Consider the following 17,727-nt stretch of genomic DNA (forward strand, 5'->3'; position numbering starts at 1 on the left):
TATGTGAAAAATCTGTGAGAGTTTTTAGTTATAATTATTTAAATATATATAGGGTGAGTATAGTATAGTTTAGTTACCCATAGCACTCATTTCTGTTATCTGTAATTTATTGTCACCACATCAACATGTGAGAGAATATTTAGTCTCCCAGTATCTATTATTGTATTTTTATATACAATTAATTATTTCCTTGGGGTGCCCCCACTATCACATTGGGGAGCGCTATATGTTCATCATGCAACTCATGCAAAAATGTCATAAGTTCCCCCAATGTGCTTCCGTGGGGAAACTTTAAATAAATAACTAATAGACAATCATGAGATTGTACTTGTTGACATTTTTGATATGACACACAGAAGCATGATGGTATTTGTAGTTTATCAGAGTAAGATGGCAGCTGCAGTTCATTGCAATATGACACCAACCAATTAGATGGATTAATAAGCACAAACCCCCTCCAGGAACAAAAGGATAATAAAGTAATAGTCACGCTAACACATTCTCCGGGTATTTCCGGTATAGAACATAGAGGCATGATGGTACTTGTAGTTATTCAGATAAGCCTGTTAGAGAATAACATACAATCACGCAGATACATTTTCCGGGTAGTTCCGGCATAGAACACAGAGGCATGATGGTACTTGTAGTCATTAGACTAGTAGCACACGAACCAATTAGATGCCCCATATTATACAAGCCTCCTCAAGATGGTTTGCAATTGGTCAAGGAACGATCACCCACGGAGTTTGTTTACATTTATACATTTGTAACGATCTCATAATCGACACATCATTATTTAGATTTGATTTCACAGCCAACCACATTAGAGTTATAGTTCATGGGTTTCTATTTAAGTTAACAGACTACATAACAAAAAATTATAATAAACTTCTAATTAAGGCAACAAGTGGGAGTTTTTGGAAAGGAAAGGTTTGATTGGTTTATGTTAAGGAAGGGGAGGGTTTATTACAAACATATGGTTACTGATCCCTATATAAAGGGGATTTAAACAGTTTTAGAGTATACAAGCCTGATGAAACAGGGTCTTCCCTGAGAAACGCGTCGCTATTATCTCTGCATATACAAGGAGACTTGCCTTATAACACACCCAGTTGTAATTCGTTGCACTGATGGTATTTTTATCTTTTGGAAAATAAAATACTTGAAACTTTTTAACAAATCTGGTGTTCGTGTGGCATTTTCCTTGCCAGTAACCATAAGGCTGTCTAGCCTTCCTCCCCTCTGGACATATTTTCCTTTCTGCTGGAAGTAACCTAGATAAGGGTTGCTGTTGTGAGATCCACGACAACTATAGGACATCCTGACGGGGATTCCCTGGTACAGCCAGCTGGTTTGCTGTTAAATACCAGCCTGCCCCTATAGGCACAAGAGAGTGCCTTCACGTTTGTGAGTATCCTGTATCTCATCTTGCTTGGATATTGTCAGCTTTGATTGATCTACACATGTGGCGCCTCTGTTTCTGTTTTCCTTGCAGTTAACCTATCTTTATTCTGATATATCCAGAGAATTTCAGACTTGCTTAAATTTAATTTGTAGCCAGAGAAGGAACTAAATTGCTTAAACGTATTTAAAACAAGAGGGATACTGTTTTTAGTGTCCTGCAAAAACAGCAGCAAGTCATCAGCATAGAGTGATAAGACCATTCGTTGGTCTCCAATTTTTATACCTGATATGGTGTCTCTCAGAAGGATTGCAAGAGGTTCTATAGCAATATTGAATAGAAGGGGTGACAGGGGACAGCCCTGTCTCGTTCCTTTATGGATATGGAACCTAGGTGTTGGGGCCCCATTGACTAGGACATATGAGGTAGGTGAATTATAGATGGACCTTATTAATGAGAGAAAATTCCCTTTAAACCCAAATTTATCAAGGGCGGTGTATAGGTGATCCCAAGTGACTGAATCAAAAGCCTTCTCGGCGTCGGCGGTTATTAACGCATAGTCTTGTTTTGGGTTTTGAACATTATCCTGCAAATTATACCAACAATATTCTAATACAGTAGTAACACGGCGTATATTCCTGATAGAGGATCTCCCAGGCATAAAGCCTGATTGATCCTCATGTATAATTTGCTCTATACCAGACTTAAGTCTTTTTGCCATTATAGAGGTAAGTAATTTATAATCTACATTTAGAAGTGATATAGGCCTATATGAAGATGGATCAAGAGGATCTTTACCTTTCTTTAATATTAAAGTAACCGCCGACGCCGAGAAGTATTCCGACATAGGCTTCCCAGCTATAAAATATTCATTAAATAGTCTAACCAAAATAGGAAGTATATCACATCGAATGATCTTATAAAATTCTGATGTTAACTGATCAGGGCCAGGAGCTTTATTTGACTTGGCATGAAGTATTGCCTCATCTACTTCTTCTAGGGTGATAGGACTATTTAAGACTTCTAAAAAAGCTAGAGAGATTTTAGGAGGTACAACTGAATTCCAGAAAATATCTTTGTTTTCAAAATTAATCTCATTCGCCGCATATATGTTTTTGAAATATTTGAAAAAACTCTCTCTGATCTCTAGTGGGTCTGAACATCTATCTTGGCCGACCCTAATAGCTTCAATTATATTGTCCTGGCCTTATTTAATCTAGCCAGAAATTTGGCTGATCTGCCGAATTGCCCACTGTACTTAGCATTAATTTTAATATCTTCCCTTAGCATTTTCTCTTTGAAGAAGAGATCATATTCCTGTTTAGCCTTCTGATATTTATCCCAAAGGGATTTAGAAGTATTATTAATATAATTTTTATAAGAATTGCTAAGCTGATTAGCCAGCTGTATTTCACGGGCATTGAATTGCTTCTTCCTTTTAATCATATAGGCTTTAATTTCACCCTTAAGGTAAGCCTTAGCAGCTTCCCAGTAAATCTCTACTTTATCTAGATATTCTCTATTGAAAGATTGATACTCCCGCCATCTCTGGCCTAACCAATCAGCGAACTTTTTATCCTGAGATAGATAGTTGGGGAAAAAGAAATTATTTACAAAGTTAGTAGTCGTATTCTTGATTGCTATGCTCAGAGAAATGATAGCGTGATCTGAAATTGTTATGTCAGAAATATGAGTATCAATATCCATCGCTAACATGACACTAGAAATTAAAAAGAAGTCTATTCTAGATAGCGCTCTATAAGACTTAGACTCACAGGAAAATAGTTGAGAGTCAGGATGTTTAATACGCCAAATATCATGAACCTTTAAATTATTACATATCTGACTAAATATTTTGGCCTTAGCAATAGAGAATTTAGAGTTATTTGGAGTACGTCTATCTAGGGATGGAGTTGGAATAAGATTGAAGTCTCCTACCAAGATCAAATTTTGTCCAATATACTGGGATAGCATCATAATAAGTTGATTCCAGAATAATACATCTACCTGATTTGGCGCATATATATTGCAAAAGATGTATTTAGTGTTCCCTATCTCAATCTCGACCAGTAGCCATCTATCCTCTTTATCGAGAGTATGTTTCAGAATTCTATAAGATAGACATTTGTTGAACAAGATGGCTACCCCTCTCTTCTTCCTATTACAGGGGGAGGCGATCACATGGCCCATCCATTTTGATTTAAGTTTATTTACTTCAATAGCCTTAAGATGGGTTTCTTGTAGGAAGGCAAGGTCCGGTTTGTGTTTACCTAGTTGCTTAATAATTAGCTTCCTTTTAATAGGGGAGTTTATTCCACCTATGTTCCACGAGACGCACTTAATCATTTCTTCTACTCTTCATATCTATATCAGGTGTGGAGGTGGAGGCAGGGAGGGAGAGAGAGATAGAAAAAAGAGAAAAAAAAGGAAAAAAGAGAAGGGGCCAAAGGGAGAGAAAATCTAAAAACAGAACTTTATGTAGCAAATAGCAACATCTCACAAAATCCAGAAATATATTTACAACTTTAATTCGTTCCCTCATCTATACATTAATTTTCAAATCCATACAAAATTGTCTAGCTTCTTGTTCGGTTAACAAAGTATGTGTGACATCCTTGTCTTCAATTATTATTTTGGCTGGGTAAATTAATCTGGCTTTATGCCCTGCATTAATTAGCTTGGTGCAGAAGGGTGACATAATTTTCCTTTTTTGGGAGGTTTCACTGGAGTAATCTTGAAAAATCAAGATTTTAGCTTCTCCTATCTGCACCAGGTCAATTTTGCGATAGGATCTTAGAAGTGTCATTTTATCTTGATAATTTTGAAATTTGATCATGACTGCCCTAGGCTTAGTTATCCCGTTCAGCGACTTCCTTTGGGGACCAACTCTGTGTGCTCTTTCAATCAACAGAGGAGTATTCTGTTGTTGCACCCCTAATATTTGCGGGAGAGATGTAGAAGCAAAATGTAAAAGGTCAACAAATTCACTGGATTCTGGTAAACCTACAACTTTCAAATTATTGCGACGAGAACGATCCTCAAGATCTGTTATACGTTCCTGTAAATTTTTAATATATTTATTATGATCTGACAGCTGGGTTATTAGTTACACCAGTGTTTTTCAACCAGTGTGCCGTGGCACACTAGTGTGCCGTCAGAGATCCTCAGGTGTGCCACGGCAGACTGACAACAGTGTGACATATTTTTTAAACTTTGCTTGTTTTTTACTCCCAGTGCAGGGGTAGTTTGTAGGAGGCATGGCATAACAGCACACTACATACATTATGTGTGTGTTTGTGTGTATGTGTGTATATATATGCTGTATTAGGCTACAATGTGTGATTTTTTTTTAAATTTTGGGATGGTGGTGTGCCACAGGATTTTTTAATGTAAAAAAGTGTGCCACGGCAAAAAAAAGGTTAAAAATCACTGAGTTACACAACTCCTTTTATGTTATTTATGACGGTAATAATACATATATAATTCTGCAATGCATTTAGTTGAAAAAAGTATAGAAATATAGAATTACTGAGTTTTGGATCTATACATGAACAAGGAGACATACATAATCAAGCGCTCGTACTAGATAAAGGGCCAGATTACAAGTTAAGCGCAAAAAAACAAAAGCTCAATTTAGTAATACCAGCGCACACAAATGTGCAAGTTGTAATGGCCGTTTACTAGCGCACGATAAATTTGTGCTCCACTTGTAATCTCGCCCAAAATTGGAAGGCGTATAGAACACTTTTTCCTTGTCTGTGAGTAAACAGGGACATAGGCTAAGAAAAATTATTTTCTTTTCTTCTATAACATGTATTTATTTTATTTTTTAAAAGAATGATTGACCAGAAAGATAAGTCCACCGAGCGCAACATGATTGACATCACCTACAAGCAGACGACGCAGCACCGCTCGCTTGTTGCGATCTTGGAAAAACTTTACATTTGTGCAAGTGTGGAGTTCTTGATGGCTGTTGGTGAGTTTTTCATCCAGTCCATACCACAGAGCCCATCTTCAGACAAACCTGTACAAAGCCAGCAAAAGCAAGCACTGACAAAGCCCAAGGAAGAAAAAGGTAAATGTTTAACTGGAAAACATTTCTTAAATGTGCATTCATTACTTTCTTTAAAGTTATTACAAAGCTTAGTTCACAATGTATGTATAAATACTTTATTAGTCGCCTTTTTAGGGGACATATTTGTGTTCTAAATATTACTGGCAAGAACGTCTTAAAGTAATAGACATATTTTATGTGGGTAACAAACACATTGTGATGTTAGAGCCAATCATTATCTCTAGCTTGCTGTTTCTTCTGTCTACCTAAGCAGCATTAGACTTTGGAATAGTTTAAAGCTGCCCTTTCTGTAGGGTGCAACAATAATTCAGCAGTCTTCTGAAAACACCCCTGACATCAGTGAGTTGTTAATTGTCACACTGTTTCCCAACGTTTCAGTGCTGTTTCTGTGAATTTACAATTGTGTTGTAGCTTTGTGCTGATTCCACATTTGGCAGTATTTGATGTTGATTTTAAAAATGTCTCGACAATACTCTCAGCCTATATTCGGATCACAACTCTGCTTTTGTATCAATACCCAATTTGTGAACATACGACTTTTTTCATGAGTTTGGAAACCATTTATCTCTACACGTGCCTCTTGCCCTTGCCCTACATTTAGACCCTGCATATGCGGAATATTCATGTATGTATTTTGTTTATATAACTGTTCGGGTACTGTTTGCTATATATCATGGTGAAGCGTCCTTCACTGCTTGCCAATGGATCCAGTACCAAGGTTATACAAGTGCATAATTGAAACATAAAAAATGTCATGGAAATTTTAAACAAAAGTATTTTCTACTTCACGGTTGTGACTTTTATTGGTTCCTTGTTTAAAGCAAAGCACAGAGCTGGATTTTCATTAATTAGAACCTGATTCATTTCTACTTGAAGATGCTGAAACATGTTATAATATCATTTCAAGAAGTATTTGATATTCCAAGACGATCCACTGGAGAAAAGGCTACTTTTCTTGATTTAAGACAAGCTTACATTTTGTACCATTGCATATACAAATAATTTAAAACAGAATTGAAGAGAATCTTTCTGAGGCTCACTGAGAAAGTACAGTTTTTTTCTGCAAAAATTTATTTTACTCTGAAATAAACATAATTCTCATCTTACAGAACAGCAGCAGGAGCATGAAGGAAGAGGTTGCCCTTTTGATTCTCATTTTTATTTGTTTGGCTCTTTGCTTTTTTAACCCTTCTAAAGCCCCCACAACTAAGTTTCCACTAACAACACTTATGGATCTTTCTGTAGTTTGTCTTTCTGAAGAACACCACAGAAATTGTCTTACTGGATCAGAGACTGCCAGTGCGTAGAGGGAACAAAATAAGTACATCTAAGCACCAGCCTAAACCTCCTTCAAATACAAGACTCTTACCTACTCTGTCCAGAGACTTACACACAGGCCTTAGTTGATTCAAGAGCTACAGAAACTTACATTGATACTATGTTTCTACAAAAACATTTAATTCAGTTCCACTAGAGGTGTGTTCCCATGAGGGTCTCTGAAAAGATGATCAGCCTCTGGGTTCTGGCATAATCGTAAACCAAATGATTCCTGTATATTTAGCACTCGTAGTTCTCTAGTCTGTAACTGTATCAGTTCCCCATGCAACCAGTTGTTTTTGGTTTACCTTGACTCAGTCAATACAATTCTGTGTTCCAATGGTCTCCAGGACAATAATCCTCTTGGAGTTTTAGAAGTTTTGAAACAATGATTTCTAAACTCAGTTTTTGTGTTCTGTATTTTAGAATCAAGAATCAAGAGTAACTACTACCTATTTAGAATACCAAGATGTAGTCTTATAAATGGCGGTACGCCCTACACATTACCAATATGATTTGGCCATTCAATAAGCTGGATATATAATTTAATATGAATACACCAGGATGGTAGGTAGAAGACAACATTTAATATCAAATCCAGGTATCTTATGTCCTTTGACCTCTAGATTGTTTTTTACTAGAAACCTAGTGCAGCTATTTGGATCTTGCATTTGACTTACAGGAGTAAGTACATTCTACACACGTGAAGTTGGACTTCAGCCGTTCTCTCCAGCAACAAGCAGGCACTGCAGCTGCTGTTTGTTGTATTGGCATTCTGTTGTTTAAAGCAAGGGTATCTGCTAAGTGCTTGCTACAGAGGAAACTTCGATACTAATAAAGACAGATAGAAGGATAGTTAGAAATCAACTTTGTTGATTAGGAAAAATGCATTTATTAAGATCATAAAGTTAATTATTTCATGTTCCTTTAACAGTTAAGACTGTTATCCATGAAAATATTCCTTTAATTAACATGAAAATGAAATAATCTTCCCCCATCCTAATATGGTCCAAAAAGTGTAATCTAGTATTTATTTTACCTTATCACCGCTGACACAGAGATGGCTAGAATTTTAGTTTTGTTAAATTGTAAAAAGAAAGAAAAACAAATGCAGAAAGCTACAATCAAAATGTGTTAGTATTTTAGCTGATTAAGCACGGGTGAATATTCTGTCGCATCGCAAAGCTGCTGAATTCTAATTCAGATTTGGTCATCAGTATAACCTTCATGCTCTGCAGTAAACACTGTAGTGTCGTAAAGGAAATTAGTAATTGGAAAACAAACTTTATCCAGAAATAGAATCCTTTGTTTGCATCCTGCCATGTAAACAGACAAGCTCATGTGACAATCCTTTTCCAAACGTGGGTGACACAATACATCTTCCTTACAGAACATTGTGTGCTACTATAAATTAACATGTTACTGCAGTGCACGAGTAGAATATCCTTACATAATGAATGACTTACTAACATCCTGATTGCCAGCATGAACAGTTGTGTATTTTATGTATTAAATCATACATTACATTTTATTCTTAAATAAACATCCTTTCCTAGCTGTAATATTTGTTCCTTAAAATTGTTGTCTAAAATGTCTGATTGCTTTCCAAACACTTAGTGGTGTATGTATTCTTTATTTTGTTATTACTTATTTAAGTTTATGGGGAATAAAAAAGGAAGTGAGGTATTGTGATAAGCAATGGAGAGGGTAAAAAAATGCAGTAAAAGTAAGCTAAGAGAGCATAAATGGTGCAATTTAATAACTCATCTTCTCGGTTGTATGAAAAGTCACTGATTTACAAACATCACCTGCCAAAAAGGAGAAACCTGGTGAGGATTGAGTGGACATGAAAGTAAAATGTATTCTTTTGGTGGTCAGCTTTAACTTTATTTTTTTTAAGGGACACTGAACCCAGTTTTTTTTATTTTGTGATTCAGATAGAGCATGCAATTTTAAGCAACTTTCTAATTTACTCCTAATATCATTTTTTCTTTGTTCTCTTGCTATCTTTATTTAAAAAAGAAGGCATCCAAGCTAAGGAGCCAGCCATTTATTGGTTCAGAACAATGGACAGCACTTGTTTTTTGGTGGGTGAATTTTATTCACCAATCGGCAAGAACAACCCAGGTTGTTCACCAAAAATTGGCCGGCATCTAAACTCACATTCTTGCTTTTCAAATAAAGATACAAAGAGAATGAAGAAAATTTGATAATAGTAGTAAATTAGAAAGTTGCTTAAAACTTAATGCTCTATCTGAATCACAAAAGGAAAAATTTGGGTTCAGTGTCCCTTTAAGAAAGGAGTAAGAAATAAACAGCTTAGGGTTACAGTGTAATAAGAGCAGGTTAATAGTGATCTCTCCACCAAGGCCCCAAGTTAACTATGTGTGAAGGATACATGAAGCTACTAATCTCAAATAACTGATTTCATAAAAGTGACAGCGTGTTTAAAAGATGCATCTAATTTTTGCACAATAAGAAGACATTTTATTCAGGATGTATCTGCTAGTCTATAAACCCCAGTGAATAACGAGAATGGTATAGTCTGTCTGTATGTTAGTTGAAGGCTGATCACAGATCGCCATCAATAAAAGCCTTGTTTTTGGAATGTATTTCTATATACAGATTAGTTTGGCATTAGCAGTGGACAGTAACAAGTCAAGACAAAACCAAGAGCAACAGTAGTCAGGTTAAATAAAGTAAAAGACAAGATGACAGATATCCTTTAGCTCACAAAATTTTTTTTTTTTTTTTTTAAGTGGGCGGCCAGAGCATGGGGTATTTGAATTTCAGTGCTACATTAAAAATGAACTTAAAGCGCATCTTCATTACAACTGATAATTAAACTCCATCTAAAATATCACTAACAGGGGAATAGGGGAACGTTTACTGGAAGGATAATATAGATGGTGGTCATTTTTCTAGAGACAGCTGTAGAGACAAATAAAATACAATCACTAATAAATGTCTCTGATTCACATACAGTAGTAGTTGAGCATCATCTGCTTTTTAACTAGAAAGATAAGTGAAAATACAAGTTGTGCCTGATGTTTTTACGGACACCTTTGATACCATCTTCTGGGCTAGATTACGAGTGGACCAGTAGTTTTCGCTCGCATTCGATTGTTAATCCCTCTAAAAGTAATTTTTTTGTGCTCCCAGATTCACACATGTATTAAGAGTTGAAAGTAGAAAGTTGGCACTCTCGCGTTCGCAAAGTCGCAGAAGTCACCAACGTTGGGAGGAAAACTAACGTTTACAAGTCGCGCAAACACAATTGCGGTTATATAAAAGCCCAACATAAGATAATATTGCATTTTTCATGATACAATGTTCTGCTCTTATCATATATTTATTTGTAAAGAGATATTCAATTATATATCTGATATCTGCACAAATATATGTCTAAAGAAACCTATTCTGCTATGTGCAGAACATTGGAATGTGAAATATTTACATCAAATATACAGTATAACACTTTATTAAATATGAATATTGCATACATATGATCTTTCATGTTTTTGCCTACTTGACTGCAAAGGATAGTGTTATGAGTGTTACAGTACTTTGAAATGTATTTTTTTTTTTTTTTTGTAATTGTTTTTATTGAGATTCGTTAACAGGTAAACAAGGCATACATGTCAATAGAAGTTTTACAGATAGGTACGTTCCACAAATACAATCAATACTTACTAGATTGCCTAGTTAAAGTGTGATTACATGTTGTAACAATCATAAATTAGATAGTACATTTAATGTCAGTTACGTTCTGTGCCTTCAAAATGATCTAGAAGGCCACTCATGGACCCTTATGACACTCTAAACAGAACCAAAGAAGGTAGCATCTGAAAGTACGGAGACCACTTTTGGATCCCCTGAGGAGAATCTCCATTTTCTGAATTTTTAGGGTTCAAATCTACAAAATAAACTTAACCTGAAAAACTTTGATAAAACCTGTGACTTAGTAAAGGATCAGGGCCACTCTTGTGCCCAATGAGGGAAGGTCTATGGTCTGCAGTACTATTAAAGCAGAAATATAATCAGGAATGAGAGTAATCATCTGCTAGAGGTATAGAGATTCCAATATGGACCTGCAGGAGGGATGTCCCTTTTAGAATCTGCATTGACATTCACTGTTGTTTAAAGGCTATATTATCCCTCTAAAACATTCAACTATCCTATGGCCAAATAAACAATTTTGTGTTATAAGTACCAACCAGGTCTTGGTATCATGTCTAGGGTGACTCTTAAATAGTGCAGGTATGTAAAACAATCATATACACAGCATAATGTCAAAGGAACAAGGTGCAGATAAAGCATTAACATAACCTGCCTCTGACTTTGTTATTTAAACAATTTTAAATTGGAACAAGTTAAAGCTATCTATATATACATATCAAAAATGCTAGAAAGGCAATTGCACAAATGTAGGATGAGAGAAATCTGCCCCACTTGAGAAAAATACAATAAGGAGCGCAGGTGAAATTACATCCCATCATCCCCCATACTAGCAATATCAATCCTAGGAGCCCCCTAAAGAGCTAACTGGTTATATGAGCTGCAAATATCAATTTTGAACTTTGTGAGCAGAATAACAATATTGTCCGGCAGAGCCTCATGAGTTAAGGTGTAAGCAGTGACTGCAGTGTTTGCATCTCAAACAGGCTAGGGATCCTCTAAGTCTAATAAATCATATAGTCATTTAAAAGTCTCATAGGATAAGCATAAACAGGTTGCTTACGGACAGAACACAGAACTGAACTTCTCAACCGACTCCTACTCTTTGAAAGGTCCATGAGTCAAAAGCTCTTCTCCTGTATTGGGGGTTACCAGATACCGAAAGTTCTGTGCGCACAGATGCATCGTCTAGCGGCTCCTTTTGCCAAAAATTTCTGACTGTCTGCGCTTCTAGGCCAGCCATTGGGGACACCGGGTCTCTGATGAATAGAACTCTCACCTCTTTGCTCCTCCAGAAAGAGGGTAAGATTGTATACCGTCTAAAATCCTTGGTAGGTAAGGATCGCCACTCCATCTGCAGGCTGCACTCCTCATATATGCACAGCTGCTGGTCTGTGAGCGGCTCCATTAGCGTTATTGCGGCTGCAGATTTGATCGGGTGAATCCGGGCCTCCCCCATCCGCACTATAGGCAATGTAGCTTTTGGTCCTGTGGAGGTCTCTTGTGTCATGTCAGCCAATAAACCATTTCCGATGCTTATCGTGTTTAGTGTCCCTGATCTCTGTAGGGGCTCTGTGGGTATCGGTAACCGTAGGACCTTATACAGCTCGTGTTCTAACTCCTCAAAGTGTCTCCAGATATGAGACTGCGTCTCCCTCTCCCACACATCTATAGCGGCCATTATTGTTTCCATGGCAGATCTTCACCGCTGTTTAGGTGGATGTACACAGATTGTGTAGATTATATAATAGAAGCTGCTTCTGCTCCAATTCTGATGATTGTGACTTCCCTCAGTTCTACAGCTCAAAACGGCTGTTATACCCGGATATACCGGGGGGGTTAGGCAAAGGCCTCAGACACATGTGCGTCGCCACTGCAGGCCTGCCGTTCCGGTACCTTAGCACACGAGATTTAGGCTTCTTGTCAGATCGCTTTGCTCAGAAAAATTATATTAGTCCAGATCAAACATAAATTGAGTATGGATTGAGAAAATATACACTGATACGCAGCGGATTAATCAGTGAGCCCTCAGAGCACTAAAGTAAGTCGGCCATCTTGGTCGCAGCCCGGAAGCATCCCCTTTGAAATGTATTTTTGATGTGCTTTGTGACACTTTTTTTACTTGCTTTACACTTACATGCACACGATAGAGCTCCACTCATAATCTAGCCCTCAATTTTTGAGATTAGATTATCAGAAACCCTTATATTACAAGGACTAGGAAAATAAAGTGCAAGTGTAGAGGAGATCTAATGTTTTTTTATTATAGAAATGATATGGTTTTAATAATTAGAGGGAATTCTGATAAACTAGCTATAACCCTACAGAGTTTATAGAAAAATGAAAGGATCTATTTGTTCTCTGATCTTTTAGTTGAGAGACAAAATAAAGACTGAATAGGTTGTTTTTAACCAGTTTTCTTCTGTAAATGTTTTAATGTTAGTTACTGTTTTTCTTTCTCAGAGTCTAAGGAGATGCAAAGAATGAGTGTTAAAGCACTGATTATGGACCCAGAAATTGTTTTTGTGGCCAGCCTGACTAAAGCAGATGCCCCTGCCTTATCAGTGTCTTTTCAAGGCACTATAGCGTTTTCTAGTGAGCCCCAAATGCAGAAGATGGTAGCTGTTGTCAAGGAGTTTAAAGTTTTGGCCTGCCCTTTCCTCAGGGAATTAAGAGGAAGCAACATGACCACGGTAGGAGTTCACCTTATTTGATGTTACTGTATCTTCTTGTTGCATCAGAAGCCACATACACAAAAAAGTTTGCTAGAATGTGAATTTTAAGTATCATTTAATTGTTTTACATTATTTTAATAATATTTTCATTATGGTAAATACATGGTCCTTACCAGTCAATTAAATAAGCATCAGCTTAAGGAATATTTAAGAACCCATTGAAAGAGATCATGGTTTCACATAGAACAGATAAATGAACTAGAATACAATATTGTAAAATAAAAGTTATATAATAAATTGAAGAATATATTAGACCTCTTAATCAAAAGAGAGTTCCAAACCTTAAAGTTAGATGAAAAACATATTATGACACAGTTTGGTAAAACACAGATTGAATGCTTAGTGAGCTTACTTATGTGGTAATCATTTCTAAATGAGTTCTAACATATATCAGCAGTGTTAGGACTAAAGTTCATAACCAGCCATACATCTAGTATGAAGTTATTTGTTAATAAAAGTATTTGCTTACATATAGTAAATGATTAAACATCCCTATACATAAAGATACACAGGTATTTTAAACACTTCTTAATACAAAGACAGTATCCATGTGTAGTATACCACTGTAATGGAGATTTGTTTATGAAATTTCATATTGACCATAATTAGCACAAATAGTCAAATATTCTGAAAGACTAACATCATACTTAATATTTCATCTTTCCAATATAAAATGTTTTAAAATGCTTGGCTTTAATGTGCTATCAGAGTAATAGGACCCAGTTCTCAAATGCTCCTCAGTGCTGCGCAGTTCCTCAAACAATTTTAGAAAAGTAAAGGATAGACACTTACACTACAATATAATGCTAAAAAACTAAAAACGTTTTTATGGGGTTTCTCTCAATGTTGGCAAGTTTTTGATAATTGGGTCTTAGTCTCTTCGGTATTCTTTATGTTCTGTGTGTATGCTATAAGATTAACCTTTATTTAGCTGATTTTGTTCACTGAAAAAAATGTAAAATGTTTCCATAAATAGGTTCTACAGCCCTGCTCGTTGCAGTTGGAAAGCACAAGAGATGTAACGGGTGCCCAAAATGCCAGCCTTAGCCTAGAAGAAGTCATTATTAAGGTAGATATTATTTAAGTCTGTTTTTGCGTCTTTCAGTCCTTGAGTTTTGTTCATAAAAGGGTTATTAAAGTGAATATTTATATATAATCGTAGCATATATTATGAATATAATTAAGCTCTGCATTGGAATAAAACTATACAAAATACAGGTTTTAAAATATTTTAACATAATTTACTAGGTTTTGTAAATTAAGGTCAGCTCAGGGATTTACAAAACCTAGTAAATGGTGTTAAAAAGATTTTAAAACATTTATTTTGTATAGTTTTTGTTTTTTTCCAAGCAGTGGTTAACTATGTTCATGAAATATGATATTTGCTGTGGCCTGTCAGGGGCAGATGGAATTGAACAGCACAATTTTAAAAAGTATTGTACAACAAAAGCAGGCAATATTGTTGATTTTTGGATGGGGGTATGTTTTGACTAAACCAGTTAACTGCAAACACTGAATGCATTACATATTTCTTTCATGTAATTGGCAAGAGTCCGTGAGCTAGCGACGTATATCCCTATACAATCCTACCAGGAGGGGCAAAGTTTCCCAAACCTCAAAATGCCTATAAAATACACCCCTCACCACACCCACAATTCAGTTTTACAAACTTTGCCTCCTATGGACGTGGTGAAGTAAGTTTGTGCTTGATTTTCTTCTGTGATATGCGCTTCTCAGCATTTTGAAGCCTGATTCCTTTCAGAGTACAGTGAATGTCAGAGGGATGTGAAGAGAGTATCACCTATTGAATTCTATGGTTTTCCTCGCGGGAAATCTTTTCATAGGTTCTCCAGCCTTTAATTTGTACATATATTTATTTTTAAATTCTTCTGTGTATCAATAAAACTCTCATGTAATTTCGAGTTGATGTACAGGTTTAGAAATCCCTGACATGTATGCTCACCTTTTTAAATTGTACCTAAACTCGGGCTGTAAAGCATTTAACCATATTTAATCGGTCTATAACTTTGAAATTGCTTTATGACTTTAAAATTGTTTTCTTAGTTTGAAATATCTGACTTTAACATTTCAATAAAATATTGTTAACCCCGTTAATATATTATGCCATCCAATCAGCATCTATATTTCGCAAAGGCTAAGAGTATCTTTTTGCCCACTTCCAAGATGGCCACAATATTCTTAAAACCGCCACCTCTGTCAAAAAGCAAACTGACAGATATACTTCACAAATTAAATTCTTTAACGCACTTTTTAACCGCGCCCCCCAACACGCTATAGGCTAATTTAGCCTTTAAATATGCACATAACAACACAGCTGGTATAGTCTTGATAAAGGCCTCGTTTGAAGGCTAAACGTGTAGACCTGTTCCCGACATACCAGCCCGAGTTCCGCTCTGAAAGGACACACATACCCCTTCCTCTTTCTTCTTTTGGAACCACCGGGTCTTCCACTCACCTGTAGGACATCACAGTGAGACTTCACTTCCCTTTTCAGGACACTATTTCGGGATTATTCCTGGACATTCTCTTTTTTGCCTCCCAATTGGGATATTTATTTCCATGGACACTTGTATTGTATTTTATTGTATTTCCTTTTTCATATGTAAATAACAGATTGGCCAATCCACTGTATTTGATATTTTAGCAGATTTGGGTAGTCCACAGCACAGTTACATTAACTTGCTTGTTGTTTCACTAATTTTGTAATTTTTTTATCTGCATTCAGAATTTCATATCTGCATTCCTATCAAGTTTTAAAACTAACGAGGAGTAGTTTCCTCTATTTAATAGTGTTATCCCTATATGAGAGGTATTAGTGATACTTAGTATCTTTTATATTTTTTGCTACATATTGCACTAGATTTTTCTACTTTCAGCTATACTTAGTATCTTTTACATTCACTGCTACTTATTACACTAGATTTCTCTTGTAAGGTGTATCCAGTCCACGGGTTCATCTTTTACTTGTGGGATATTCTCCTTCCTAACAGGAAGTGGCAAAGAGAGCACACAGCAGAGCTGTCCATATAGCTCCCCCTCTAGCTCCACCCCCCAGTCATTCTCTTTGCCGGCTCTAAGCAATAGGGTCCCTCTCGGAAGGGTAAAGTGAATGTGGTGTTAGATTTGTAGTTTTTGTTCTACAAGCAAAAGTTTGTTATTTTAAATGGTACCCGGTTTTGTACTATTTACTCTCCTGCAGAATAGAGATGAAGATTTCTGCAGGGAGAAAATGATTTTAGCATGTTGTAACTAAAATCCACTGCTGTTCCCACAAAGGACTTAGGAGTACCAGAAAACTTCAGTTGGGGGGAACGGTTTGCAGGTTAGGCTGCAATAAGGTATGTTCAGTCATTTATTTCTAGACAAGACTGTGATAATTCTAGAAAAGGACTGATGAGATCCCCATGAGGGGAGGGTAAGCTTTATTCAGAGACTAAGTATGGAATTACAAGCTTACAGAACAGGGCTAATTTAGGCTGGTTGACACTATTTTATGGCAAACGGTTTTTACTAGTAAATATCGTTTTTTGAGACACTTTGAGGTTCCTTTGGGTTTCTTTCAGGGGTTGCTACCCACATGGCTATTATTATAACACTTAGGAGTGTTTCTTTAGGCCTCACAACACCGGAGTAAGGTGGGAGGGGCCTAATTTCGCGCCTCAGATGGCGCAGTTAGACTGACTAGATCTTCAGGCTGTTTCACATGGACGGTCCTGCTGCAGTTTGAGGGCCTATAAGAAGCTTTTTTCCCCACAAATCTGGTTCCTAAGGGCAGGTAGGGCCACACTGCTTTAGGTACATACTGTGAAAATTTCGTAAAGTTTGCTGCATTTTTCACTGTTTTGGAAAATTGTGTGCCTTTTTTATCTCTTAAAGGCACAGTAACGTTTTTTTTACAAAGTGTGTTTTTACTTGATTAAAGGGTTTTCTAAGCCAGTTTGTCTTACTAGTAGTCTGTTAAACATGTCTGACACTAAGGAAAATCCTTGTTCAATGTGTTTAGAAGCCATGGTGGAAACCCCCTCTCAGAATGTGTCCCACTTGTACTGATATGTCTATACATTTTAAAGAACAGATTGTTGCACTTAAAAATGTGGCCCAAGATGATTCTCAGACAGACGTTACTGAGGTTAGCCCATTATCCTCTCCCCAAGTGTCACAACCAGTTACGCCCGCTCAAGCGACGCCTAGCACTCTAGTGCGTCTAACTCTTTTACCTTGCAAGACTTGGCGGCAGTTATGGATAATACCCTCTCAGTGTTTTTATCTAAACTGCGCTGTGTTACCTGCAAAGCGTGAATAGCTCTGTTTTAAGAACAGATTCTGAGCATCTGACGCTTTAGTAGCCGTATCCGATATACACTCACAACGCTCTGAAATGGGGGCGAGGGATGTGCCGTCTGAGGGGAGAAATTTCCGATTCGGGAAAGGTTGCTCCTCAGACAGACTCAGATACGTTGGCATTTAAATTTAAACTAGAACACCTCCGCTTATTGCTC

General features: G+C 36.7%; 1 protein-coding gene across 1 annotated transcript in view; it reads left to right on the plus strand.

Moving 5' to 3' along the window:
- Nucleotides 1-17,727, plus strand: part of VPS13C (vacuolar protein sorting 13 homolog C) — a 1,402,311-nt gene that overhangs the window by 756,149 nt on the left and 628,435 nt on the right. The window contains 4 exon segments of the mRNA XM_053719302.1: nucleotides 5,239-5,477; nucleotides 12,936-13,165; nucleotides 14,184-14,276; nucleotides 14,561-14,660. Of these exon segments, the coding sequence (XP_053575277.1) occupies nucleotides 5,239-5,477; nucleotides 12,936-13,165; nucleotides 14,184-14,276; nucleotides 14,561-14,660 (662 nt within the window).

This window comes from Bombina bombina, chromosome 6 (genome assembly GCF_027579735.1).
Source record: "Bombina bombina isolate aBomBom1 chromosome 6, aBomBom1.pri, whole genome shotgun sequence".
Classification (NCBI taxonomy): domain Eukaryota; kingdom Metazoa; phylum Chordata; class Amphibia; order Anura; family Bombinatoridae; genus Bombina; species Bombina bombina.